The 17,734-nt window shown below is 51.0% G+C and overlaps 1 protein-coding gene across 4 annotated transcripts in view; it reads right to left on the minus strand.

Moving 5' to 3' along the window:
• CFAP74 (cilia and flagella associated protein 74) overlaps window positions 1-17,734 on the minus strand; it is a 53,565-nt gene that overhangs the window by 3,647 nt on the left and 32,184 nt on the right. The window contains exons 25-41 of one of the 4 annotated variants that reach the window (XM_039390886.1): window positions 15,706-15,793; window positions 15,189-15,362; window positions 13,840-13,973; window positions 12,976-13,252; window positions 12,410-12,517; window positions 11,651-11,808; window positions 10,915-11,049; window positions 10,432-10,541; window positions 10,029-10,084; window positions 9,678-9,797; window positions 9,275-9,427; window positions 8,822-8,951; window positions 8,139-8,293; window positions 7,193-7,331; window positions 6,308-6,435; window positions 5,825-5,959; window positions 305-453 (exon numbers count right to left, since the gene is read on the minus strand). In XM_039390886.1, the coding sequence (XP_039246820.1) occupies window positions 305-453; window positions 5,825-5,959; window positions 6,308-6,435; window positions 7,193-7,331; window positions 8,139-8,293; window positions 8,822-8,951; window positions 9,275-9,427; window positions 9,678-9,797; window positions 10,029-10,084; window positions 10,432-10,541; window positions 10,915-11,049; window positions 11,651-11,808; window positions 12,410-12,517; window positions 12,976-13,252; window positions 13,840-13,973; window positions 15,189-15,362; window positions 15,706-15,793 (2,349 nt within the window). Of the gene's footprint in view, window positions 1-304; window positions 454-4,123; window positions 4,674-5,824; window positions 5,960-6,307; window positions 6,436-7,192; window positions 7,332-8,138; window positions 8,294-8,821; window positions 8,952-9,274; window positions 9,428-9,677; window positions 9,798-10,028; window positions 10,085-10,431; window positions 10,542-10,914; window positions 11,050-11,650; window positions 11,809-12,409; window positions 12,518-12,975; window positions 13,253-13,839; window positions 13,974-15,188; window positions 15,363-15,705; window positions 15,794-17,734 lie in introns of those variants that run through there. The other 3 variants (XM_039390887.1, XM_027728807.2, XM_039390888.1) reach the window with 3 other exon arrangements.

The raw sequence follows: 17,734 nt of genomic DNA on the forward strand, positions 1-17,734 counted from the left end.
CAAGTCTGTGCTGTGCAAACAGCCCAGAGCCAGCCAAGCTCTGGCTATTTAGGAACAACAAGGAGCCCTGCAGTCCAACTGGAGCGCTCTCAGAAAGGAAAGATGACACAGCCCTGGACGAACGCTGGGCCTGACACCCTATCTGCCCTGGGCTCTGCTAATCCACTCCTCTGGCAGCTCCCAGAAAACAGGAGAAGCCCTTCCCTCCATCCCACCCCGAGAAGTGTTTCCATTCCCCTGCTGCAAGTGCTGCTCCAAACAGCTCCCACTGGCTGCGGGTCAGTGAGCTCAGGGACCAACTCACCAGACATACCACAGGCTGGTCCAGTCAGACATGTTCCGAGGGCATCTGGGAGGGAAGGCACAGGAGCCAGGGGGTTCAGTAGCTCCAGGGGGTTCAGTAGCTCCAGTCAAACAGCGCCTGTGTGACAGGGAATACAATTCCCAGGATTTCTGAGGTGGAAAAGGGAAAGCAGTCAGTAAGAGTATGGAGCAAAACCTCTTTAGGTTTACTTTCAGAGAACTGTTCTTTGTAGCTGTAAAATTACTCCAGCTGAGAACATTCGGACAATCCCTCTGTACAAATTGGCTTCTGAGCCAACAAATGTTTTTACCAAGGGGTGCTTTACTCTTCTTGGGAGAAAGACAGATACGTGCAGGATTCCCAAAAACCAGATCAGAGTGTTGTTTGAAGGTAGCTGAGAGGAGGTGCCTCGTGGCACGGACCTGCCTGACGCTGCCAGCCCAGACAATGCTGTGTCAAAGTTACTTTTCCCCAGCTCCGGTGCAGCCAGAGATGTTTTCAGCTCTGTTACAGTACAAGAGGAGAACAGCTTGTGTCACATTTGAGCAGTGCAGCTGCCACACTGTACGTCCTGAACCTCCTGCCATGGATTTCAGGCACCAGAACAAAGGTTTTGGCCACGGGGGAGGATCTGGAGACTGTTCACAAGTTGACACTTTCAGAGTCGTTTTGGGAGAGGATCGTTCACCTCAGTCTACAGAGCAAGGGTAGCCAAGTCAAATTTGTGAGCTGCTGAGCATCTCAGAGATCCAAATGCAGCTGTAAGGGGTGGCCGTCAGCAGGTCACAGCTCTGACCTGGTCATATCCCTGGATCCCGGTGGGAGAGGGTCGGGCAGTGGGTTACTCACCGGTCAGAGCTCTCGCACTTCTCCCAGAAGAGCAGAGCGATGCCCGGGAAGGGCGGGAGCCGGGCCGGGAGCAGCCCCGGCCAGAGGAGGAGCACCCCGAGCACTGATCCCTCTGCTGAGCGGGGTCCGCGGTGGAGCGTCCGCGCTCCGGGGCTGAGCCGGGACAGCCACAGCCGCGTCCTCAAGGACACGGGCTGGGCTGAAAGGGGACACCAAACCCGCGGGGAGCCGGGGCCACATCGGAATAAATAACCGGCATCGGCATCAGCGGGCGGGGAGAGCCGGGCGGGGCAGGGGCAGGGCCAGGACCGCCCCCTGCCCCAGTCCCAGCCCCAATCCCAGTCCCAGCTCCTGCCCCATTCCCAGCCCCAATCCCTGCCCCATTTCCAGCCCCATTCCCAGCCCCAATCCCTGCCCCATTCCCAGCTCCTGCCCCATTCCCAGCCCGCCGTGAGCAGGAGGTCGGGGTGGGGATACCGAGGGACAGAGCTCGGCTTTCAGAGATCTCCCCGGAGCGGTTCGGGGATAACCCACCCTGTGCCTGTGCTGTGTCAGAGACACTTGGAAGGAGAAATAAAGGAATGGGAAACCTGGCATGAGAAATGTGAGTCCGAAACAACTGTTTGGAAAAGCAGAGCATTTCCTGGTTTAAAAAGAGTCTCGTTAAAACACATGAAACACGACTGAGAAGGTACCACTGCTCTCTGAAGGTCAGTTTGCTCCAAACTGATTTAACTACATTTCACATGTAGAAATTCCTTATCTCCACCCATGAGCCTTTCATTTGATGTTCTCTGCCATCCCACCACACCACCGGGGAACCACGGCATGGGAGCCCCCGGGTACACAATGCCAGGGAAGCACCAGTGGCATTCCCTGCTTTTGCTCCATAAGGCCCCACTGCAGGGATTCCAGGCCCAGCAGTGATTCCAGGCCCAGCAGTGATTCCAGGCCCAGCAGTGATTCCAGGCTCAGCAGTGATTCCAGGCCCAGCAGTGATTCCAGGCTCAGCAGTGATTCCAGGCCCAGCAGTGATTCCAGGCCCAGCAGGGATTCCAGGCTCAGCAGTGATTCCAGGCCCAGCAGTGATTCCAGGCCCAGCAGTGATTCCAGGCTCAGCAGTGATTCCAGGCCCAGCAGGGATTCCAGGCCCAGCAGTGATTCCAGGCTCAGCAGTGGCACGGGGCAGACCGAGCCCAGTGTTTTCCTCCAGGGCTGCTCAGGATCACGGGGCCGTTGCTCACCCAGGAAAACCTGTGCTCATACGTGTGAAGCAATCGCTGAAGTCACTTCTGGAGAAGCAGAACATGAATTATTCATATGTGTGTGACACTGGTGCTTATTCTTTTACTTTCTGCGTCAGATATGAGCTGGGTTTGCCTTTTAAGGATTATAAAGACCATCCACGGATGTGAATTGCTTATTAAACCAGAGCTGCATCAGCACGGGATGCAGTTTATGATTTTAGATCCAAGTGGGAAAGCACAAGTCTTGTGTCCAGTGACCCAGGAGTGATCACAGTTGCAAAAACTCAGTCTGAAAGCAGAATGATCACAAGTGCAGAAAACTTAAGCTTCTAGGAAATGTAGACATGTTCCTGAGGTCACACTTTCCATGTTGTCCTCACAGTAAGGGCTCCATCTCTACTGGGGTCCTGGAAGGTGGACCCAGTGGCACGTTTAGAATCTCCTGGCAGTTTTAATGCCTGAAGTGCTCTGGCTGTGATAACCTGCTTTGGAAGCACAGAACGGAAGAGGATCCTGTGCCTCTTCAAGAGCTGAACTTGCAGGAAGGCCTTGGCTGCTGTGCTGAGCTCCTGCTGGGAGCTGGCACTGATCCCTGCCCGGAGAACACACCAGTGCTCCCAGCTCTGTGCTCATGGAATCACCTACAAACCCACCACTTCTGGTCCAGCTCGTCTGTCTGAACTATGAGGGGAATTGTTTCCAGTCACCAGCCATCCCAGCCAATTGTCTGCTTCCAAAGGATCCAAATTATGTGCCTGGAATAACCCTTTGACTCCCACCCGCTGTGCCCTCCCTTGCTCTCTGGGAACTGCCCTCTCCCGGGTCCCTGTCCCCCGGGCAGCTCCACGTGCAGCAGTTTTCTGGGATGGAGTGGGATTTACTGGCCCTTCTCAGGCTGTGGGAGAACCAGCACACAAAATCCATTGTCCCCACCTCCAGCCCAGCTGTGCCAGGGCTCCGGCGAGGGCAGAGCTGTCTCTGGCTGGCACTGCCACCCCCAGCTCCTGCCCCTCCCCTCTCTGATGCTGCAGCATCTGCAGTCTTTAGACTGAAGAGTTAAGTGACTCCACAGCCACTCGATCCATTATTAAATGGGAACAGGTCTCAATGGATCGAACAACTGGCTGGAAAAACAAGGAACCCCCTCATCACTCACACAAGCTTCCTCTGTCACGGGGGAAGACCTGCTGAAGGATTTCTCGTGACAGCGGCTTTGCTGCTGCTCCTGCAGCCCCCGGAGCTCGTTACCACAGGAATATTTACAAACAGGGTTTCCATTCTGGGATTGCCTCACCCAGACCGGTGATTTAACAGCCACAGGGGGCAAAGGGCAACACACCCTCGGAGTGGGGGGAGGGAACTTTGTCACAGCTTTACAGTGACTCAGGACAGAGCTGACACAAGATGTCAAAGATTATCCATGTTTCCAGTGCTGACTCCCCGCTACCTCCACTCCCCACCCTGGGCTGCCCTGAACCAGCTGCTGCTTCCTGACACAAGTTACACCTGCAGGGCCCTCCCCGGAGAGAGGCAGGGATCTCCTCTTAGTCAGAATTCAGAGGGAAGCAAACACAGAAATCCAGAGTTCCTGGACAGCCAGGACGTAGGGCAAGGACGTCTGATCACACCCAGGGAGCAGCACAGGCACTGCTCCCCCCGACCACATCTCAGCAGGCAGGTTGCACAGGGCACTGTAAGAGTGACTGCCCAGATGGGCTGCAGGAGCCTTGGATATGAAACTTTATTCTGGTCTTAAAAAAGTCAAGGATTTTCCAAATCCTATAAAAAGCCTCTGAAATTGGGAAACGAGACCTTGTTTGAAACCCACCCATGTGGATGTAAACCAAACGCTCCTCCTGGTGGAATGCCCACCTTTGGGAGACACTGGGATTAACAGCAGTTGTAGCTACTTGGGCCCCTCATTAATTCCTTCTTCTACCACCAGATTATTGTCCCAGAGTCAGCTGGAAAATGACCCTGGTGGCACCAGAGTTTACAGAGAATTTGGGGGGAAACAGAGCAGAAATATTAAATGTCCCTTCCCTCCCTGCTCCCCTCAGGTACTTGCAACAATCCCCAATGTTCCCGCGTTTCCCCAGAGATCCAGTGAATTCCCAGCAATATCAGCCTCCATCTTCCTCTCCATGGGCCGGGAGCCCTCAGGGGGTGGGAGCACAGGCAGACACGACTCGAGCCATGAACAGGACTCGGTAACACTCCGTGATGTCCCCCTTCAGGGTCAGGAGGGCTGTCACCAGGGGAGGGTCACTGACCTACAAGAAACCACAGAAACCCCCCCGGTTTCTGTCCCAGAGCAGGGGAGTGGGTCAGGCTCTGTGGTGCCAGCCCTGGGCCCAGGTTTCCTCCCTCCCCCTGTGCTGGCTCTGCTGTTCCCAGCACGGCCCGTGCAGGCAGGGGGGTCTGGCAGTGACTGAGCCTCTGACCCCAGAGTGCCCCTGACTGTGACACTGTCACAGCAAGAGCAGAGCACTGGGCAGGAAACGGGTCCTATCAGCCCCCAGTGAGTGCTGCAGCTTGTGTAAGAGCCAGGGCTTACCAAGAGGCACAGTGTCAACCTGTCACCCCTGCCAGGAACCCCAGAGCCCCTCTGTGCATGTGACACCAGCAACCGCCTAATTTTGGAACAAGCTGCTCATCCTGCCATCCCACACATCCCACTCAGCTCTTCCAGTCCCCGTGAATGCCCCGGGAGGTGAATCAGAAGGGGCAGTCACGGCCCTGTGGAGATGTTGGGACCTCAGACCCAGCCTCTGGGATACAAAAAGGCAGGAACAGCCAGGGAATTGAGGTTGCTAAAGTGGGAAATCAAAAGGCCCCACTGACTTCCAGGAATGTGCCAAAGGAAAGGCAGCCCAGAGAAATGTGAGCAGTGTGGCAGAGTGATCCATGGAAACCCAGCTGTGCCAGTGGGATGCAGCAGTTCCCTCTCGGGGTCACTCAGGGGCTCAGAGCTGTCCCAGAACAGCAGCAGCACTTTGGCTCTCGGTGCTCTGTGACAGTGGCCTGGAAGGAGTTATCCCCCAAAGGGTGTCCCTGTGTCCCCCATGATATCCCTGTGTGTCCCCCAGGATATCCCCATGTCTCCCCAGTATGTCCCTGTGTGTGTCCCCCAGGATGTCCCTGTGTGTGTCCCCCAGGATGTCCCTGTGTGTGTCCCCCAGGATGTCCCTGTGTGTCCCCCAGGATGTCCCTGTGTGTCCCCCAGGATGTCGCTGTGTGTGTCCCCCAGGATGTCCCTGTGTGTCCCCCAGGATGTCCCTGTGTCCCCCCCAGGATGTCCCTGTGTGTCCCCCAGGATGTCGCTGTGTGTGTCCCCCAGGATGTCCCTGTGTCCCCCCCAGGATGTCCCTGTGTCCCCCAGTTGTCCCCGTGTCCCCCCGGTGTCCCCGTGGCTGTCACTCACGCTCAGCTCTGCAGGTGGCGCCCATGACACGCGGATGCTCCGCTCCTGCCCGCGCTCCAGCGCTCCCCGGGGCTCCTCCACAGCGATCCCCGCCCGCTCCAGCTCCGGCAGCGAGTCCAGGCTGAACTCCACGGCCTGGGAACACACAGCACATCCTGCACTGCCCTTTGCCGAGCTGCTCCTGCCCCTCGAAACCCCGAGGATCCACCTCGTTCGTGGTTGTCACAAAATCTAATTCTGAGCTCAAATTCTGTCTTTCATTATTAGGGAAGCAAAGTGCTGCATTAATTATGTTGCTGACTTATTCCTCCTATATTTGCCCCCGAAAAAGAATCTTTTCAAACACGGATGCTTTCATGGTGCAAAGTTTATCACAAACCCTGAAAGCTGTGTTTTGTCATTTACAGAGTGAGTTTTGTACCTGTACACTGCCAGTACTGCCCACAGCACCTGCCATAAACCTGCAGGTTTCCTCTCCCTCACCTTCTTGGCTGCCAGCAGAGGTGTGTCCACAGCCCCCACCCTGAGCTCTGCCCTGGCTGGCTCTGCAGGGCCCCCTCCATCCACGGATTCCAGCAGCAGGAGAAGGGACCTCACCGGCTCCTGGGGCTCTAAACAGAGACAGTCAAACCTGAGCCACTTCAGCTCAGAACGAGCAGAAATTGCACCAGGGTGGGTTTAAAACAAGTGGTGTTGTGGCAAACTCCTGAGCTGGCACTGACAGGGAGACCCTTCTTACAGAGCTAGGCAGGAGTTCAGGAAAAGGAGGTTTTGCATAATTTGCAATTGCAAACTGCAGTTGTTGCTTGTTTGTCAAGTTCCACGCTGGTTTTCCAGCCCATGGCACACACCTCTGTGTACCATATTCCATAAGTGTGCATGTGCTTCAACTTATTTTTACCTCAGGAGTCAGGAGTTGCTCACACCCTGTCCCTGAACACAGATCCTGCCCACAGAAGTTAAGGAAGGATCACTTCAAAACCCTGAAAGTGTGTCTGTTTTGTAACAGGACGAATGGGAGAGTCCAGGATATCTGGTTATACATGAAATAATTTTCTAGACACCTAATACACACCAGAGAACCACAGACAGCAAACACATCTTAATAACTTTGTAGCACTGTTACATTATAATCCTTTTTTGCAAGTAAGTTGCAGAAGTGGATGACCATTAAGATACAACTGCATTAAAATTAAGAGAGAACTTTCCTTAAGAGAGTTTCCTGCAAACACAGGCTGTACCAAAATGCTCATTTGTTCTGATTCTGGGAAAATTGTCTTCTAATTGCCTTTTTCTTAAAGGAAGAGGAGCATTCCCATGTCTCATCACTCCCTGCTCTGTGACAAGGTGTCAGTGGTGGCACTTTACCTGCTGTCAGTGCTTCCTGTGATGGCACAGACGATGTGACAGCCAAGGACTCCACGGGCACGTCCAGGGGAACCCCCCCCTCCACAAACATGGGGTGTTCCCGCGCCGCTCCCCGCAGGGGGATCTCCTGGGCTGTTTGCTGGGGGGACACAGAGCTTGGGATGCAGGTGCCAGCTCAGTGGAGTGACAGCTCCATGCCACAGCAGCACCAGGGGCATGGAAATCTTGGCACCCCTCCTATGGAATGATCCAGGCCGAGAGGATCCCCAGTGCAGGAGCCCTGCCCTGCCCACTCTGGGCACTGTGCCCCAGGAGGGGCTGCACAAACTCTTTATACAAACGCCACCAAAAAGGGCAAAACTGCTCTGTTGCAAACCTGGCTGAGGTTCGTGAGCCGGGACCAGTCTCCAACCTCAGCTGGCTCGGGTTTGTGTTCCCAGTGACGATCCCCAAGGTCTCTGGAGACACAAAGCCCGCAGAGAGGAGCAGTCCCTGCCTGCCCTGCCCTGTCTGCAGTGCTGCTGCCGGGCATTAGTGGTCACTCTGCCCTCGCTGTTGGCCCCCGTGTCCTGGCAGGGCTCGGGGTGCCCGCGGTGCCTCCACCTGCCCCTCCGGAGGTGCATCCCGGGCTGCTCCGCAGATGGACCCTCGGCCCTGGCCGCCGCTCCGGCCGCTCCCTGGGGCTCCCTGCACCTGCCAGCCCTGCCTGCCCCTGCCATGGAACGTCCCTGCAGGGACCTGCTCGCAGCTGTGCCCGGAGCTGTGCCCGGCGCTCACCCCCCACTGCAGCGGGGAGGGGACGGGGCCGAACCCCCGAGTCGCTGTTGTTGATTCGTGACTGAATGTCCAAACCTGGGAAGGGTCAGTGGGCCCCAGACCCGCCCTCCCCTCCCTACACCAGGTCAGGAACATTCAGACTTTGCTCCCATAACCCAGGAGGTCTCACCTTGCCAAAGAGCACGACCCGGAGGCGGTCGGAGTAGTACAGACTCTCATGGTCAGGACTGAAGGTAACAACAAACTCCTGGCTCTTCCCAGCCTCGATTTCCCCCTCTGTTGGAAAGACGCTGAACACACTTAAGCCACTGTAGTTCTGTGTTCCTGGTAAACAAAAATGAGGGTACAGATAAGAAAGGAGGACAGCTCCATCTTACTTCTTCATAAATTTTAAACCCATTTAATTTTTGTTGGAACAGCGAATACATAAGAGCTGATACATGGCTTTGCAGCAAAACAGGGTGTTAGAAACACCGGATAGCTCCATCCATCAGTTTGATAAATTCACCTCCAGAGGAACTGAAGCAGCATCACCAAATCCTTCCTATATTCTGACGTGTTTTCACAGAGTTGGACATCCCTAAGTATAATCTGTAATAGGCAATTACAGATTTGTGTGGGTTTATTTAATATCTCCTTCCTTGTGGGTACTTGCTGAGGCTGCATAAATTTACAGCTGCCCATATTGAAAGAATCAGTACAGCTCCTACTGGGGAGCAAAACGAGGTCTTTAATTTCAATGCTGTGATGCCCCAGGTCTGACAGGGGCAGATCCACCGGGACAGAGCAGTGCTGCTTTACACTGCCTGAGTCTTCAGCAAAGGGAAAAGAGGAAAGAAAGACCCAAGTTACCAACAAACTCTGTTCTCTGCCCAGAGGAGCTGAGGAAGGCCGGGATGTTCTGCCGGTCCCTGTCCCGGGTGGGTGACAGCGAGTCCAGCTGGGTGCAGAATGGCAGGGCCAGGCTGGAAGTGTTCTGGACCTGGGGACATTCAGTCACACAGCAGCATTGGCATCAAGGAAATGGATTCTCAGGCCTGCAGGGTCCATAGCTGGCAAACTGGCTGAACTGGTGTTGCTGCACTGCTGCAGCTCTGTGTCCCCAGTGCCACTGAGGACACACATCAGTGCTGCCCAAAACGTGTCACACCAACCCCACCCCCAGCAGGACCAGGATCCTCTGAAGTGTCTTCCATCAATGCCTTTGGTCATTGCCAGACTTGGACAAAATCTGACAGGAGACAATTCATGTCCACTTCCTCCCTGTTCCTGATGTGCTTCCTGGTTCAGCACAGAGGGACTTACCAGGACTGTGGAAGTCACCTGTTCCCCAGCCATGACATATCCCATGTCCAGCACTCCTTCCACGGAGCAGACAGTGCCTGGCACCACCCCATGCCCAGAGAGGCTCAGGCTGAGGGTGGAATTGGCCACCCTGATGTCCAGGGTCTCACAGAACTGTCAGGGGGAATGTCTGGGTTATTCCATCTGCTGAAGGAAACTCCCCACCCCTCCAACAGACCCCCTCCCACAAATGGGTCATTACAAACTCCTGGGGTGAGTGCACAGACACTAAACCCAAATGTTGGGAGGGGCAGCAAAGGTTTTCTCATTATGTAGAGTCTCATCCTGGTTGGTAACACGTGAGTTACACACCCCTCATATCTCTCTCCTCCTTCCCCCCATTGCTGTTGTATCTCCTACTCACCCATTTATCCTCATCTGGACAAAAGGAGATGACCAGGGCTTTACTTTCACCTGGCTCAAGCATTCTAACTGCTCTCACCAACAGGAAGGGGCCGTTGGGATTCAGAGCTGAGAATCCCAGCTAAAAGGGTGCAACTCAAGGAAAAACATTCGTAAAGATTGAGCAAAAATATGTAAGAACAGACTCTACACATTGTCTATGTGTCTTCAGTCTGAACTAACCATCTCTGAGCTTCTGAGAGATCAGTAACTCAGAGAAGATGAAGCTGATGCTTCAGTGTCCAACAGGTCCCCCTGCAGAGGAAGAGGATGAGGCAGAAGCAGGGGGGCTCCATGTCCCACACAAGGATACCCCCACCCTCCCCGGGGAGATGTTCTGCAGGGTGATTCGCTTCATCGTCCTGTGGCCTGTCAGGAATGAAAACAGCTCCAGAAGTGATGATGCTCAGTCCTGCCCTCCCATTCCTCCTCCTCACTCCTGCTCCTCCCCAGGCCAGACGCTCGTTCCCTGTCCTTGGCTGAGGCACCAGGCAAAGCTCACCAAAATGCTTTCAAAGTTGTCGAGCTTCCAGTTCCCTGCCTGGGACCAAGGCTGCTGTTTCCTGGGCCTCAGCTGCCCAGACAGGCTCCTTGTTTTCCACCCAAGTGCCCACTAAGGGCTAATTTCTATCCTGACTTCCAAAAACCCAAAACTATGCTCAGAGGACCCTCCTGTCAGACAGAACCCACTCAGCACTGGAATTCAGCCTCCATACCTACGGAAACATCTCCAAAACCGACCGCATTGTCCCCACTGTCTGAAGTGACCAGAACAGGAGGGGCCACAGCTGGACAGTGCAGCTCCAGGTACAGCGTGTTGTAAGGGCTGGAGAGAGAGGAAAGGGAGCCAGGGAGTAAAAGGGCAGAGCTCTTGGATCGCTGAGAAATAAGAACTACTGCCAGAAATCAGCTCATCTCCCAGGCTGTGACTGCAGGGCTGTGACAGCACCACACGTGACTCCTGGTGCTCCCTCTGTGCCCAAGCAGAGCCATGAACTATCTGGCTCCAAGTTCTCACACAATTATTCTTTGAGCTGCTTTGATATTCATGTCTTTGATTCTCATCCAACTGGTGGGCTGTGAGCACGAGCTTCTACTGCTGAGCTATGAAGTCATCAAGATCAGAAAACAAACTTCTCCCCCGAGGGAATAAATCACCACCATTTCCCCCCAGCACTTCTGGACTATCATTGCAATACCTGCAGCTCAGGTGTCCAGAGCCCTTCTCTCCAGCAGCCTGTCCACTTGCAACAAAGCAGGGAATGATGTATTTCTTAAAACTCCCACTGAAACTCCTCATCAGGGAGGCCTGGGCTGCCCTGTAAGCATCAGAACTAGAGAATCCAGGAATAAGAATCATCTCAGTGAGTGAGAGAGCAAGAAAGAGGCAGCACATGCTGCCAGTGCTCACTGAGGTGCACACCCTGGACAGTGACTGTCCCACAGCACATTTCCCAGCAGCCTTTCTCTGATGGAGATGACTGACTGATGGCACGGGCTCTGCAAACCCTCCAGTCAAACCCAGCAGTGCTCCACAGTGTGCATTTGGGCCATCAGATGGTTCTGTGAGGTCTGTTCACAGAAGGTGTAGTGGTGGCAGTTTCTGTGGGTCACTCAGTCCAGCTCTGCAGTTGCCCTTTAAATAAACCCCGGTAGACTCAGCCCAATCCATGCTCAGCCCCAGCTCCTGCTCCCTGACAGATTCTTTGAAGTCTTCAATCCTTCTGATGCATAAAGGGATTCTTTGCCTCACATGAGAGGGTACAGCTGTGTGGCTCTCAAGCAGCACTAATTTTGGAAACAGCCTCTGCAACACAGCTAAAGCTGCTCCCTCTCCAGTTTGCTTTCTTGTCTACCTACAGCTTTAGTAGATTTATTAAACTACTTATAAAGAGAATGTTGTCTGTGTAGTACAAGATGCTTTTGCTGACTTACTCAGGCTTTAACTCTTCAGGTTTTGGCTCTCCAGTCAGGCTTTTCCTGCCTCCATTATTCTCAGGCTGTTTGGGAATGGAAATGCTCAATTTCTTTCCCTCTCTCTTTCCATTTTTCTTCTCTTTGTCCATCAGACCCTGAGGGTCACCACTGGGAATCTGCCCAAGACACGAGTTAACAAAGACACAGCCCAAGGCCACAGAGCCAAGGAGGTGACAGGGCACAGAACAAGGGACAGCAGGACTATGGTGACAGCCTACAGACATAGTAGATTTACAGACATTTCCAATAATGTAAAATTAAGTTAAAATGGGCATATTTTACCCCCTCTTAAGAGAGGAGTTCTGTATCTTATGAGAATTTTACCCGTTTATCTCATAACTAAAGACAACCACAGGGGGTCACATATGAACTGACCCAAGGGTTGCACATAAAGCCCCAGGATGCTGTAAATCTGCAAGCAGTCTAGAAGCTTTTTTTTTTTTTTTTAAAGAGTATTGCAGTTGGCATTTGCCATAAGATCCTCTAGGAATGCTTTGGAAATGGTTAGCAGGAAATGAAATTGCTGCCCAGTGACCTGGCTGCACGTTCAGTGCCACAGCACAGTCCCACCCTTGTCCTCTGCAGGCAGGTCCTGCCCGGACCTCGAGCTTGGGCCTCATTAATATGCAAATAATTTTATGATAAAAATATCACCCAGAGAAACAAATCTCTGGAAGTGCCAGACCAGCAGCATGTGCTGTTCTTAGCATTCCTTACTTGAATTCCTGCCTCTGGCACAGCTGCTCTGCTCAGCCTCCGAGCTGCCTCCTCCCTGACGAGCTGCTCCGGCAGCGCGGGGCTGAAGGACACTCGGATGGAGCTTTTCTGGGAAGGGGAGAGCACAGCAGGGGTGGTGGGCACAGCCCAGCCCTCATGACAGAGCCCCACGGAGCACACACACACAGCACAACAGTCACACACAAAAGACACTCTTCCCCCAGGTGAATCAGAGGATCCTCGGGATCAGGTCACTGACAGCTTTTTTGGGAGTCCAGGATGTCACAGTGGGCTGGGTTTACACGACCAGTACTTTTGATATTTAAACATTCTTCAAATAAATCCCAGTGACAAGACTGGGGAAATGTGAACACTCCCATAAGGCATTAGACAGATTTGGTGGTTCACCCTCAGGTCTGATTTAAAACATTATTTCAAACAATACCAAATATTCCAGCTATTCTAATAATAATTCACATTTTGAGCTTCATTTACGAGTGACAGCCTTTGTGGAGATGTGACGATCAAAGATTTGGCAGAACACTTGACATTTAAAGTGAATTTACCTGCCCAGGCAGCACAGTTCCCACAGAAGGTGTAATTGTCACAGGACAATCCTCTGGCACGTGGAATTCAAAGGAAGTGGGTCCAACTGGGGCAGGTTCCCCCGTGCCAATCCGAGGGACAGCGTGGATGAGGCTGTTCCCACTCACGTGGGGATTCAGCACGTCCAGGGTGGCTTCAGACACAGAGTTCAGAGCTGTTGCAGCAAACTGAACCAAGGAATGAGACAATTCAAGAGGTGGGTGGACTCCAACTGCTTTGCATGACAGCTTGAATTGTCTAAAAATAAACACATGATAAATTGTCTCAGCATAAAATAGTGTCTTAATCAGCCCGGAAAATAGGGAGCTAATCCTGTAGTCCCTATTTAAGCAGAATTTCAAGCTTGCAATGGGAATTTTGCCTAAAGATGAACAATAATACTATCTATTTTTAATGCACAATTGGCCAGAGTCCCTGCTTGAATTCTTCTTCTGTGAACTTCTGGAAACACATCCAGTCAAATCAAAGTTTATGCCATCATTATTGCAGCAGCATGAGCTTAATGCACGAAGCATTTGTACAAAACAGAATTCCTTCAGTGGTTCTGCAGGTTGGGCTGACCTGGGAGCTTGGAAATTGGACAAGGATAAACTTGAGGAGGGGTAGGGAAAGTCACCTCAGTAAAGACAAATATGTCAGCCAAGGGTGAAACCAACAGTCACCAAGTAACTCTCATCAACTGGAGAATTCCCACTGGCCTCAAGTGCTTATCCCAGACTTTCCTCCTCAGAGCAGGCAGGGCTCTAATTTCTGGAGCAGCTTAACAGTGGAAATCCATTGTGATTTAGATTTCCACATCACCTGTATTCAGTCTCTTCACATACCTGTTAATCTCTGTCGTGCAGGTGAGGTCAAAGCTGTACTCTTTTGCCTTGGTAGCTTTAAAGATTATGTCCAATGTCAGGCTCTCCAGGGGAAGAATAACTCCAAATCCATCGTTGGGTTGAACTTCAACAAACTTCAAAATGGCAGAATAACAAGTTATTAGTTAAATTATCAGTTTATTAATAAATTAAAATGAGACATTAGTGGTAAGATTAAGAAAATTTTGTTACTATATGTGGGAGTGTCAAGAAAAGAGAAACCTGCTAGAGAGAAGCTTTGATCTGAGTTCCTGATGAGTCTGATTGAAATGCAGATTTCTCATCTCAGTAACTCAAAAGGGATTAAATCCATTAACTCAGACTTCAGGAGAATCCCTTCCCCAGCTTCTTCCCATCTATGGTAATCACCCTTCTCTAATGTTTATTTACTCTTCATAGACAACTGAATGAAATCTGATCAAAATCTCAGCAGTTCCCCCTGTCTTTGAGAGCTGATCCCTGTTTGAGGAGCAGATTCCCCAGTAACAGGGCCAGTTTAATTCCCACACTTGTACAGTGGTTTGTGTTTGAGTTGATGATGATTCAAGAATGTCTCCCCATCACACTTTAAGCTCACCAGGAAACACACACTGTTAGCTTTCACAGAGCTGAAGTTAACAATTTCCTTCAGCTCCCTCCTTGATTTTAATCCCTAAACCAGAAGAGAACAGGAGAATGCCTAATTAAATGTCAGGTTCCTCTAACTCTGATGCCAATGTGCCAAACCATTTCACACTGTGATCATCCTGCTATTATGGAGCTTGAACAGCCAACTTTGTGCAAAAAATACTTCAGCAGACCCAGCCCACACGAACCCAGCAGCTCCTGTGATTAATTTGGCTTCCACATCCACTTACAGTCAGTCAGAAAGTGCCCAGCAGTGGCTCAGGATTGTTCCCAAGGGGCGGTCTGGGCATGGCTTAAAAGCCATCCTGCTTTAAAGACAAAGCCTTTGGGCATTTGGGTGCCAGCTGGGCACATTCCTCAGCCTCAAGGGCACAGCCACATCCCCAGGCCTGTTTTACACGTGCCCCATGAGCACCAGGTGCTCTGTTAGGAGCCTTCTTGGTGTGAAACACCAGGTGTTCTAGTAAAGGAACAGTCAAACCTCCTCCCAGTGTTTACACTGCTTGGAAAAGGCAGGGGGTGTAACACAGTGAGATCCACCCAAACCAGCCCAGAACCAGCCCAGGGGCTTCCACGGCGTTTGCACCCACCAGTCCTGATTTATTTACTCTCCCATTGACACATTCCCAGGATCCTGAAATCTCTTTGACAGCAGAGGAGGAGTGTGTGGGATAACCACATACCTCTGGCAGCCCCACAAATCCAAACTCCTGTGGCAAGATGCATTTGTTTGTCACTGTGACATTTGCCTGAACAGCTTCATAGATGGTGCAGTGCCCAAAGTCGATCTCTGCTGGGCTGATTTCCAGATCAGAAGTGGAGACAATGGCATGGACAGTAAAATTAACTGTTCTAGTCTGAAACAAATGCAAGAGCACAAGATGAAAACCTCCACCTGTGGGGTGTAAGGACAGGATTTAAGTGAAATGTCATCCAAAAGGATAACTGCAAAACAGTTCTGCTCTGTTCCTTGCCAGTGCCATGTGAGAGGAGCACTGACTAGGCAGGATTTGACTTTCTGGGTTGCAACCACGTGACAAGAAGCCACTATCAAATCTCTGTTAGCACTTTGAGCATCTTTTACTGTTATCAAACTTCAAGTAGTAAAGAACCAATGTAAGGTTAGGTAGGGTTAAGTGACCCTTCACTAGAATAATTGACATTCACTACCAGTCTAATAAGGAGCAGCACAAACAGCACCTTGTCCATGATCACTATTGTCACTGGGACCTCCAGGATTCTTGTCTCTGCATTGAAATAGTTCCCTGCATCTTCAGGAAGAGACTGCCTGAAAACCCAAAAGTACAGTCAGTGTCATTAAAATATTGTGCTTATTTTCTCACTAAGGGGAATAAGAAACTTTTGATGGATTATTTCTCAACAGAAAGAAAAACAAACCCAAACCTGTTACTTAAGGTCTAAAAGTTTTATTATTCACAATTTTTAATCTTAGCTTAATCTTAATTTAATCCTCCTCAAATCCTCCTGTGTAGGGAAGTCTAATTAAAATCTTGCATGAAGATATGTGCAAGCATTAAGGAAAATGAAAGAAGAATGGTAGAAGAAAATTCCAATCAAAAGTTAGTGACCTCTGAAGTCCCACCTTCTGACCAAGACAATGAGGATGCAGTCAGGTCAGGAATGTTCTGGACTTGTCCCAGATTTCCTACAGACTGGTACCCACTCTGAGCAGGAGTGCAGGGGCTGAAAAGTGGCTGCCAGGGACATCAGATGGATTGACCTTGTACAGTAACATTGGGGCTTTTGATTTTAAAGACAGGATTTTGGACATACAGGATTTTAAGGGAGGTCACTGAGGTCAGCATCCATTTATCCTTTTTTTTTAAAAAGCCATCCAGTCATTTAAAATTCTGAAAAATTAAAAGCTTACTCTCTAATCAGAATATAAACCCTCAGCATCTTTGCTGCAGGCTCAGGGTGTGCCCAGCCCAAGCAGGCAGGGTTTCCTGTGGACACTGCTGCCAGTGACCAGCCTGGCTGAGGCACAGCCACTTGTACAGCCCAGAGAAATAAAGGGAGCTCATTTGGAGCCCAGCAGGGCCTGGTTACAGAGCAGAGCAGGAGTTTCTAAGGAACATGCAGGTTTTCTGTAGGTGAAGCATCTTGCTCTCACAAGCTCCATTTCAGAGCTCCAAGCCAAGACAATACAAACCTGGGGCATTTTTAGCTCTGCTGCTCTATTTATAGTGACTCACAGCACCAGAGTGAGTTGTTTCCTGTTCTTGGGTCTCTACAGTGCTCATGTTCTACTACTACTCATGGAATTACTTGCAATTCTTTGATGCATTGTTAAGGAATAGGTAATGAATAAAAATAACACCCACTCATCACCATGGTGATCCAAAATCTCGCTGCTGTTATTTTGCAATAAGGCTGATGTTCAAAGGTATTGGTAACTTCTTTACAGATGGGAACTGGGCTTACATACAAGGGAGGAACACAGCACCAGCTTCCACTTTGTCACGGGGCATTGGAAGAGCAGGAGAAATTATTCTATTTCAAAATAATCCAGAGGGGGGAAAATAATCGTGACTGTACGGACACAGGAGTGGACTCTCAATTAGCTGCTGTGCCCTGGGGAAGAGGGCCTGGAATCCTTCAGACAGTTCTCTGAAATGGCATGGAATTTGCCTAAACAATGCTGGTTTCAAACCCCCAGAGAGGTGAGTATTGGAACACCTGCCTGAGCAGGTCCATGTGCACAGAACACTGCGGAGAACTTCCCAAGCCTCCAGCCAGCTGTGTGCTGCTGGCACTGCTGAGTGGGGGTTTCTCTCTACTTTGGTGTCACTTTTAATGCAGCTGTTCTATTAATAGAGCTCATAATGCCAAATCACTGAGGAGGCCTCACGGAAATGTGTCACTGGCTCAGTCCTTCCCCAGCTCATCGTGCTCCCCACGCACGCACTTCCTCCCTGCATTAGGTCTTTAACTGATCTGTCCCCTCAAACAGCCAGATACTTATTTTGTGTGTCAGAAATGCCTTAATCTCATCAAATCTCCTTTCTGAAGCTTCCCCGTTTTTTAAAGGAAGATTAAGGTTCTAAATCCAAGCTCTGGTTCTATCCACTCCGAGAGGGTAACAGTGCTTAGAGCAGATGAAGTTGAGGAACTCAAATATGTCATCATGTTACAGTTGCTGTAATCTGATGGGATTTGAGATGTTGAGAGAACTGTAAATACTTTTAGTTCTTTGAATACTAACCTG

Source organism: Pipra filicauda, unplaced genomic scaffold (genome assembly GCF_003945595.2).
Source record: "Pipra filicauda isolate LSUMZ 115617 unplaced genomic scaffold, ASM394559v2 scaffold87_size3191425_pilon, whole genome shotgun sequence".
Taxonomy (NCBI): domain Eukaryota; kingdom Metazoa; phylum Chordata; class Aves; order Passeriformes; family Pipridae; genus Pipra; species Pipra filicauda.